Here is an 11,159-nt window from a genome sequence, read left to right as displayed (position 1 = left end):
ATTCTATTCTGAATTCCACCTATTTTTCAAGGGGGCGTAACAGAGCAGCATTTGTTCAAGCCTTTCTACGTCTTACACCTTGTAACAAAGATCTTCTAAGGTCTTTTTATAACTTACAGATCTTTGCCTTTAGTGATCAAATGTATATGTCCTTAAAAAATACAAAAGCAAAAAACAAAACCACTTTTCCTACTAGTACCTCAGTCAAAGGCTGGATTGCAGAAGAAGTTAGTGAACCTGACCCGGCCAGTACAGGTACAACTTAAGCAAAGATAGATATAGTGGCACGGATCTGAAACTGGGATTTACAAAGCTCCTAGAAATTTGATGCTGCTTTTTTTTTTTCTTTTTGTTTTTCTTTCATTCTTTCTGTGCCTAAATCAGTCTCCAGCCATGCTGCAATCTCCCTTCAACTACAGCATCAACAAATTTTCAGCTTTTGAGGCCTCATTGAACAAATCTGCTGTTGGCTGTGGTTCGTTGTAAGAAAAACACAGTAAAAATACTTCTAGTCTATCACAGTTTTGCGTGAATGAGCATTACCCATCGTCTTTAACAACCAGGCACTTGCAGTAGGGTAACTTCCCTAAACATTTCCCAGATACTTGCAGCATTCTGAAATATGCAGAGACATGCCAGTAATAGTTACCTTGTTAGAATATATATATACACTCTCCTTGTTCTTAGCTCTTATGGTAAGAAATAACAATGGAAAAATTAAATTAAGCATCCCAATTATGTGCAAGTTACACTTTGGAGTTGGGTACCACTGCTTCCTTGTCCTGCCAGCTCTCAGGAACACCTCGGGCCTGGGGGCACAGATACCTGTTGCGAGTTCATTGCAGAGCAGGAAAGTAGAATCACAAGTTCTTAGTGGGAGCTCCACTCATGCTTTGGCAGCTGATCAAGGGAGCCCTGCAAGTGCTAGGAGTTCTTGTGGATGTTTTCCACAGATCCCTCGCTGCTCTCGTTGAGGAGCGTTTCTGACACTTCCCCCAGTTCAGCATCCAGCACTTCCTCCTGGATGGTGAAGTGCACATCTGGGGAGGAGGATTCAGAGCTCACACTGCTGCCTTCCATCGAGCAGATGGCGCAGGACAGGGACGGCACCATGCTCTCCTGCAGCATGTTCAGCATCATGGGGATCTGGACAGATTTCAGCCCCGAAATGGTTGGTAGAGGCTTCACAGCTTCCCCCCATTCTCTCTCCTCATCTTTGTAGAGCAGAAGCAAATTGGACTTCTTTTCTTTTCTTTTGGATTTCATGTAGCCCAGCATTATCCCTATCAGGAAGATCCCGTAGAAAGACATGACGATCAGAATGTAAAAATATTCATTGCTGCTGTTCTTCTCTGTGTTGTGGGATTCAGCATCAAGCATGGCTTGGGTCATGTTTGCATGGTCCATTTTCAGCATGGAAAGTGTTTTACCACAGCTAAAGCCTGGAGGAAAATGTGCATGTATACATAAGATCAAACTTCAGATCAAAGATGTAAAAGAAACATCCGAAAAAAGATACCCTAACTACTCCTTGCTACTTGCAAATTGTAAGCTTGCAGGACACACTTGATTGAAGCTTGCAGCCTATCATACTTCTGCATTAATATTGTAACTGAATGAACTGTTATTCAGATACAGAAAACATCAGAGGAAAGAAAATACGTAATATTAAATCATGTTGAGTTCTGTGCTGAATTATAAAACCCCCAATCCACATGATCAAAGAAAGAAAACTATATAGAAATACTCTGCTAGGCACTTAAACATAGTTTTGTGCTACTTGACCGTATTTCAACAGGGAGGAAAGAAGTTAGAAGTATTATTTTATTCAATGGTGCGGGGGGAAAAAAATCAAAAAGCAACTTACGTCGGTATGCAAATAATTCCTTCTTTGCAAAGCTCAAGAGACCTTTCCTCTACCAAATGCCGGGTGTTCTGAAAACTTTCCTCTGCTGCAGTTGGAATAAATAGCTCTCAAGAAATGTTTCATCACGTGTTTTAGAGGCACAGTTTATAATAGTTTTGTGTTGGAGTCAACAGATGAACTTGAAGGATTGCAGTTCAACCCACTGAACTCTTAACAGCTGTGAAAAGAAAAAGAGTTGGGAATTCAGATTTTACTCTTTCCTAACCAGTTCAGCACTGCCTCTTTCTGCTTGCGAATCTATTCCTTCCACTGCCATCCCAGCTGCTAAATCTGACCTGTTACCCTGAGAGCTGCTGTGCAGAATGGAAAACCTGCAAACCATTATTCTGTGTCCATCATAAAATATAGAAAAATATACATGTGCATTTTATAGTAGACACTATCAAATTATTTACATGGCCGCTACACATATTTTCCCTGAAGAGATGGGGGAATAAACACGTTATTTTCTTTACCTGGGACTAGTAACAAAGCTTTACAGTGTGTGTAAAACAAAGTAGTGACTTTCAACTCATGCTGCAGCTCCACTTTGCCACAAGGTGTGGGGCTGTGGAGAGCTGGGCCCTGGGTCTCAAGTGAGTTTTGGATGGAGGGATGCCAGTGCCACCTCATTTCAGCCATCAAAAGAGCAACTATGGGATTTTTGTTCCCCACGTAATCTGCGGAAAGGTGCAGGCTCCTCCAGGGGGCAACTTGGAGCTCCTGAAGTTAGCAGCTCCCTTCTGCCACTGTTTGTAGAAGCAGCCGAGAGTTACGTGGTCTTCATGCTGTTTATACATAGACCAGGACCAGTGAGTTAATGCAAATTTTAGTATGAAGGGACATTAACAACTTCTGGGCAGAGGGATGCTCTCCGCGTGGCTGCTGGAGGCTGTAGCAGCTGGCTGCTGGGCTGAGCAGGATGCCTCCCAGACCACTGGGGAGGGTAGAGTTAGGATGCGGGCTGGGTCGCGGGGCCCGCAGAGTTCCCAGTCATCGGCTCAGTGGTACAGGCGGCTCTGAGACCCCTTTTCAACACGTAAGCAACAGTACAGGCCATGGGAAGAAGGAGGCCCAGCTTGCACCTTGGGGATTTCACTTCCTTATCCTCTCCATCCCCATTCTTCACACACAAAGCCCAATTAGTCAGGCCCCACATGTGATGTGAATGTCACCCCTCCTGCAAAGCTTCAAGGATGTTTATGTAACAGAACACTCCACTTCCAGAAAGTAGTCAACTGGTGCTAGAGTTTCCCAACCGTAGGTCTGGGTTTTTTTCCCCTGCAGCCACTTGTGGATTCTTTGCATAGACATCAAATTCTTTTCCAAACTCTGCTCTCACAATCCCTCTTGAGGTAAAGGCAGATAGGATTAACCTCTCTTCACATGTAGGAAAAAGCGAGAGAGACGAGTTAAGCAACTTTAAGTGAAGAATTCAAGAAAAGACAGAATTGTATCTGTGTTTGGAACCAGCATTTTCCATCATTTCTCTGAACAACTCCACAAAGAAAAAAAAATTACATTAACCAGATTCCCTTCTTTGCCCCTTAAAATAGAGGACCCACCCTTTCGGATGTTCATTTTATCTCCTTACGCATTCCCATGTGAGCTCAGGAGCTGTTGATGTTGGACTAATGTCTACTGGGATTTCATCTGACAAAATCTGTCTGCAGCACCAGCTTGCCAAGTCTGGATTCTTCTTCCCTTTTCCCGACAAATTACTGAGCAGGCAGCAAGAGCATATTAACTAGTAGGCTAAAGCATAACCCAGAGCAAGTCTCTGGATTTTCTAGATAACCATGGGGAATTTTTATTTCACATCTTTCTCAGCTCCATGCGACATTTTCTCCCCCATTCAGCTCCAGAAATTTGGAATTTGAAAAATTAAAGACAATGTGTCAGGCTTTACCAACACCCTTTTATGCAGGACGTTCACAGAATGCTGAGGGAATGTGCAGCATTGTTAGGTCAATGAAAATTGGTTCAGTACAAGGAGAAACCCTTTCTCATGTCACCCTAGGAAACCAGCTCTGAAGCTGGGAACAAGAAGACATAAAGCCTGTCCTGCTGCCTCCTGTTGTCAGTGCTATATACAGGTCATCACCCACCTCGACACAAAGAGCACTTTCAAGCATCGAGAGGCACCGACACCCCACAGCTCCCACCGGTGAGCCGGCAGAGCAGAGGCAGACTGGCTTCTCTGCAGGTGCCTGAAGGTGCCAACAGGGTCTCTTATTTGCTCCAAAGTCTCATATTTTTCATGTAGGTGAAGCTCTGTACAAAGTTACCAAGATGAACTGCAGCACCCAACAAGAGCACAGGCAGAATGGTCAGGTACCTCCACTGACTTATGCAATCCCCTGAAGTTCAATTGAAATATGACTGAATTGCATAATTATGCATAATTATTGATGAAAACTCATTGTAACTATATTTACTTTGGCTAGTTGATGACAACAACTCTTCTCCATCTGTTAGTCCATGATTCTGAAAAACAGTTTAATTTAAAAACGCCTGGAAGGAATCCCTGAGCCTTCTACAGACATGAAGAGGAGGGATAAGAAATAATCACCTGAAAGACATATGCCACTTGCATACTGGTGCCATAAGTCAGCTTTCTCAAGCTGTACCCTGTAGAAACTGTATTTTCATCTAAAAACAAGATCTAGAAAATTGAAAATTGGAGCCTTTTAATTTTGTATTTCAAAATTACTTTTGTTGCAAATTATATTACACATTGCATAATGTAAAACCATTGATCATGGCAAAAACATTTGCTTATTTTGAAGTAATTAATTTTCTGGAGCTAAGATTTCCAGCTATTTCTTGTTTGAGACTTCTTTCTTCCTTTCAGATCAATTTTTTTTCCCCAAACTTCACAACATTTCCCCTGAAATTTGACTTACAGGTCTCTTATGCTTTCAGCAATTGCCTCTCACGTGTTCCTCTTCACCTTTGCATCACTCTCAATCTAAGCTGTAACATTTAAGAATAATCTTCATGCTGTTGCTTCCACCTTCCAGATTCCCCTTTTGGAAAACGTTCAGACTAATAAAGCAGAGCAACAGCCAGGCACTTCAACGATGAAAAGGTCACAACGTAGCTGCTGATGCCAGATTTTTTTTCTCAAGGTCCCTGTCTCCTAGAGAGCCTTTTGTGGCAGCAACCTCCGTCACCAAAGGACGCAGAAGTTGAGGCTTGAGGCATCCCATGGGGCAGGAGTTCTTCACAACATGGCTTAAGGGGTAGTATAATGTGAACCCTTTCTCCAAATAAAAATTTGAGGACAGTCAGAAAACTGAACAAAGACAGAATCCATTATGAAGACAACATGAAACGTCCTTAGAGACTCAGATGACTCTCTGCAGGCTGCCATGGAAAATATATGCCTAACCCTTCATTACAGGCATAATCTGTGGTCCGATGTTGCATTTATCTTTCTTTTTCCACTTCGTGAGTTAGTAAGACTGAAAATACAAGACACAACTATTAAAGGGCTAGCTCCTATAGGAACCTGAGCTTGTTTGGTAAGTGTATGCTAACAGTATGACTTTAAAGAGTATCTGAGCATGTGCATTTTTGGAAGTAATCATCTGAAAATCTGAAAAAAATGGAAAGAGAAATAGGAATAACAGAGGCGGTGGGGTTTTTTTTCTTCCTGCACGTGGAACCTTTAATGGACGTAATGGTTGGGAATTTACAACTAGGGAGAAAAAGGGGGGAGAGTTTCGCTATGCAAAAATTTACTTAGTTATGACTTAGATCTTCCAGACACTGGAGTTGGAAAAGAACAGCAAAGGTGATCATATATTTTTTGCTCACATATATGATTTCAATTAAAGTGAAACTAGAGATCAAGCGCTGGGTTTGACACCATAAAGGAAGACACAAGGAAAAGGGATGTTTGTGCTCTTGATTTGGTCCTGCGTTTAACGACCTGCTATGCTGAGATGTACATACTGACTTTCGGTCCTGCTGCAAAACACAAGCCTCACAGAAGACCTGATCCAAAGCTCCTTGAAGTCAACGCCCCTTAAAGTTAATGGCAGTGCCTCGCCTCAAGCAAGTGTCAGATCAGGAACGGCACCTGCTCCGTTCAAGTTTTCTGCAAATTGGAGTCAATATTCAGTGAAGCTTGTGAGTGTGTTGGAATACAAGAGCTACTTCAAAAGCACCAAGCAAGTCATGCACTCGTTCCCGGAGTAGGGAATGAGTAGCAGCGCAACACAAGCCACATGCCTCCTCACTAACAAGCCTACTCATAGTATGAAATTTATGAGCTTTCCTGTGTGCTCTTAGCACTTCTACACCTCAGTTTACTCACTTGTAAAATGAATCTAATAATACCTACAGATTACACATGCTGTAAGGGTACAGCAGGGTACTGCACTTGCAGATCCCTACCTGAAAAGGTAGTAATGGCTGTGCTTGTAAGCACAACAGCATTACCACACGGCTGGACTGGCATCTGAGCAATTCTCACACAGCTCTAGGTTTGGTGTCATTTTCCATCACTCTTCTTTATTTTTCATACTGCAGAAATAGATGACATTTTTTATATACTTCATGCAAGCAATTTCTAGAGGAAGGTGCAATTTTCTCAGTGTCATCCATAACATACCATATTACCATCTGGATACCGAACAGAAGTAACACTCTGCCTAGGTATTAACTGCGAAAAACTTAGTAAAATGCTCAGCTCTGCCTTCACTAGTGAAAACATGCAAACCTAAGTCTAGAAGATGCATGCATCAGCCTTCTACCCAACTTCAGCTTTCAGTTTGCTTGAATTCAAATTTTATTTAACCTTCGTAGCAGATCCCCATAGCATACCATGAAACTTCAAAGTTCTCAGGTGTCCCCTGCACCCAGAGTGGGAAAAACTCTCTGTCTTTATCAACAGTAGCAAATACAGGGTTCAGAAGCACCTCACAGCTGAGGTGTCCCAGCGCTCTCCTAACAGCGGCAAGAGGTTTCCCAAAAGTCACGCCCAGAGCATTGCCATTGCCCTCTGAGCACACAACGAAGATCTGTAGAGCAAATTGGTTTCTGATCCTGAGAGATGATAAGTAACAGAAAATCCTAATATCTGTAATAACAGGTCACCCTAAATCTAGCATTTACTGTAAGGCATGTGTTATGGGAGTCTTGGGGTTTTGGGACAGGCGTTTCTTTTCAACCCTTAAACTGAATTTCAGAAAGCTATGAGTGACTGGAAACAAACAGAGTAGAAACAGGTAACTCTCATGACAGCAATAACAAGAAATTACATTTTAAAAATAAAGATTTTTCAGTGGCTGATATGAGAATCTGAGTCCAAAGTCATCGCATCCTCAATTCTCTTTCCTGTAGCTGAGACATGTTGCAAAGTTATTTTATCAATATGTATTTCTATACAATAAAATGAAATACTTCATATTACCTTAACTTTTCTCTTTGATGTGGCACAAAGGATGTAGGTATGTTTGATTTGAAAATGCTTTTTCTTTTCTTTTTCCCTTTTTTTTCCCCAAACAGAATTATCTGTTGGAGGCACTACCTTTAAAGACAAAATAAATCAAAAGCTTTCTTTGCTCTCAGCGTGAAATGCTAGATTCAGTTACACTGTATGAAATCAACCGTGTTCGACATATTTACCTCTATCTGGGATTTAAAAGCTAGCAACATACCAAATTTTGGATGGCATTAAAAATAAATAAAAAACCTCTAAATTTGATTAGCAATATTTAGAAGAAATTAACTGACAAATCCAAACACGCATTTCTGTTTCTTCAGTGAACAGACAGTGCTTACTCTTCCAACTATGGAAAGATGCTTTATGAAGGACCATTCGTCTTCTCTCTGAACTGATTCTGACTCTAATCAGCTCAGAATTAGCACTTTGATTTACATTAGAGAAGGCTTCTAACAAACAAATTGTAGGTGAAGGGATATGAACGAGTATTTGGAGGGTTTCTGAAAAATTCCTCTGCACACAGCATGAAGATCTCTCCTCAGTTTTCTTTTTTGTTCATTTTAAGATTCTTCATGATCTGAGAAATTCAGCATATGCCAGTAATTGAGAAGCACAAGAAATAAAGGGGACAAAAACACTGAAAACATACAAGTGCCTGACTTGAACCCTCACCTGACTACAGATCAGAAATCAAAGATCCTTGGGAAAAGTTAAGAGGTGCTTGCACAACATGAGGCAGAAAGCTTATAGAGACATTGATAAACGTCTGGCTACCCAGTAAAATGTGCTTAAATACAAAAGCACGCACTCACTCCCTCGTGCCAGAAAACACTTCGTTAGGTTGCATTTACTTTAGTGGGGCTTTGCTGCCTTCTTCACAAGGAGCAGCTACTCACTACCTACTGTCACTCACGCAACTTCATGCCTCCCTCTTGTTCCTCTTTCTGCTGCTCAGCTCTGCTGGCTATATGGAAGGCCAGCACGGTTCAGCCATTTTGCCTTGGGCTTTTTTGAAAATAACATTTGGAAACGAAGAAGAACAGGGGAGCAGGATGCCGTTCATGACATGAATGGGGCAGGGCTCACCTGCCCAGTGACCTCCCCTGCACTGGCACAGAGGTGTAACAGTTCTCAAAGTCCACCACACCTGGAAGAGTTTGAGAAGAAAAACAGACAAAAGTTTAACCACTGAGGAAACCGCAGACTCCGAAGTCAAGGAGAGAATTGTTGCTTAGTCTTATGAAACTGCAGCATTGCGGTTTTCATCTTCATACATCAAGAAATGGTAAAGACCTCAACATTTAGGTGAGTGAGTGAGTGAGTTCTTCTTCAGGTACATGCCTAGAACTCCCGCTGAACCCCGCAGATTTTGGTGAGTGTGAAGAATACAACTGCTAATACAGAGCAAGGTACCAGTCTGGCTGCCTACATGGTCAAGTCTGCTGCCTTGAGGCTAAAGTATCTGCCAGTATATAATGGCCATTTCATATTAATCTCTACTAACACTGCTCTTGAGGACAGGGTTGAATACACAGTGTTCAAAAGAGATTGAAAAACGGAGGCAGACCATCACGGCATTTACCACAGAAGCAATTCTACCCCTTTAGGAACTCACGACAGCATGCAATAAAGATGATAACACGAGTGTCAGAGTCATCTTCCATCTCTCCCAAGGAGAGAAAACACACGCAGAGGTAAGTTCACTCTCCTCTCCCAGAAATCGGTGTGCAGCAGAGATGAAAGGGACAGATAGTGCTTTCTCGGTGGCACACGTCCAGTCCAGCTGAAGTGGAAGCACTTGCAAAGCCTTAGAGGAACAAGCCACATTTCTCTTCATTATTATTTTTTCCAATCCTGGAAAATTTGTTCACAAAGTAAAAAGCAGCCGGTGCTGTTTCACAGCCATGTCAGCGTAGCATCCCAGGTCACTGTGACCTTCAGCGCATACAGGATTTTTCACTTTCACATGGATGCCAGATGTTGAGCCCTCTCTCCCTCTGATGTTCAAGGCCTTCGGACTTTTGTACAACATCAGGCACTAAGCATCATGTGTGCTCGTAACACTCTTTGAGTTTTTGTTGTGAAACCTCCACATTTACTGTAACTGTTGCAGAAAACATCACACTCCATTAATTTCTGCTCTCAACCCTGTTGACCTGAATCTTCACAGGATTGCAAATGCAGTTTAGATTTCATCACTGCCTTTTTTCTACAGCAGTCCCCTTTCAAGCTGAAGCAAGTAAGACAGCACTTCAGTTTGATTTATTACATCTTGGCAGCTGTTGACTGTACTCACTTTTAGAGAATATAATACTCAGAACAGCTATTTGTATTCTTATTCCAAAAGTCTGCTTTGGAAAACACAACACAAGGCACAAAATAGCGATCCGGGGTGTAAATAGCATCAGTTGGATGAACCTCAGGTGTACAGCAAAGAGGACAGAAAGTATACAAAAGAGGCAGCAGCAGCACCTGCACCCTCTCCGAAGGGAGGGATTCTGCATGGCAAAGGAGGGAAAGACGAAGCTGTGATTTCCGAAACCCGAGGCCCAACTCCCAGTCTCAAATGATGAACCCATCTGCAGTTTGCCTTTGGTTCCTGTAAGGTCCAGATTTCCCCCTTTAGTGCCTGGATACGAGAAGTTAAGATGATTCCTGAAAATGAGCCGAGATCTATTCCTGTTATTTCTGTGTTTCAGTATCAGTCCACGGAGCCACAGATGTGAGTACGCAGAGGATGAGTCCCTGAACGCACAATGCAGAGAACGGGTTGTACACAATGCAGGGTCATGCCAGCTTTAACAGAACAGGATTTCTTCCTTATCAACTGATAGAAATGTTTCATTTCTTTCAGTTAACACAAGCACTCGCAATCCAGCCTTGCGTGGACAACTGATGGAGCTCAAATGATGTCTGTTACCAGGACCCCAACTGATGTAAGAGCCACACACACCTTCCCATACCTCCTGCACGAAAGAAATTTCAAAAGAGCTCCAAGAGACCTGGAAAAGCCCAAGGAGAAGCCTGGTGGGAGAAGCCCTCCCGACATTTCCCTCCTCAGCGCAGCAAGTTGGCACCCTGCAGATTAGGTGCACCCCGTGGGCGCACATGGCATCAAGCGGAACAGACAGAAAGCGTGCAGCCCTCTGGGAACCACTGCCGTGTTCCCCACGGGGTCCACAGCCGCACCACCCCATGGAAAACTCTCCCGGTGCCGTGTGCTGAACAAGAAGAGAGGAGGGAGCCCACTTTGACAGTCAAACAATAAGGTTGATCAAAGGAATCAGAATTAACTTCCCAAATTTATTTTTTAAAAGTGATACCAAAGAATAGAAACTTAGTATCACGTAAATGCCTACTTTAAGCAGGGGTGGCTGACTTGCAAATGATAAAAGAAACTGCAGGGGATGTATTTTTCAAGTGCAGGCATTTATATCTCAGTGGGGAGACATCATCCCTTCTTGAATGCATTTTGTTAAAGCAGACAACCATTGGTTTGATGGAATTACACTTTTAGAACTTAGGGTAAAACAGTCTCCTCTCTTGGCTGTTCATACCATGTGAATAATCAGCCCAAAGTAAACAACATGTGGTCTTGTGTGGTCTTTTTGCTCTCAGTATGAGGCTGGTGTTTCACGCAAATCTAGGAAGCTACACGAACTGGGGAATTCTGCACAGTTACAGGAGATCCTGCACTTTGCTAACAAGCTCTGGAAATGCAGCATGTTTGGGGAAAAAATATTGCTGTTCCAGATGGGAAATACAAAAAAAAATACATCTAGACACATAGGATGAATT

The 11,159-nt window shown here is 42.5% G+C and overlaps 1 protein-coding gene across 1 annotated transcript; it reads right to left on the bottom strand.

Moving 5' to 3' along the window:
• Positions 1 to 852: 852 nt before the first annotated feature.
• KCNE4 (potassium voltage-gated channel subfamily E regulatory subunit 4) lies at positions 853 to 1,416 on the bottom strand (the record flags this gene model as incomplete). Its single annotated transcript, XM_082003618.1, has 1 exon — positions 853 to 1,416. One exon carries the CDS (start codon positions 1,414 to 1,416, stop codon positions 925 to 927), a length of 492 nt encoding a protein of 163 aa, XP_081859744.1. The 3' UTR covers positions 853 to 924.
• Between the last annotated feature and the right edge of the window lie 9,743 nt (positions 1,417 to 11,159).

Source organism: Phaethon aethereus (genome assembly GCF_964289735.1).
Source record: "Phaethon aethereus genome assembly, chromosome: 9".
NCBI lineage: Eukaryota > Metazoa > Chordata > Aves > Phaethontiformes > Phaethontidae > Phaethon > Phaethon aethereus.
This window is presented reverse-complemented; position numbering and strand designations above follow the sequence as displayed.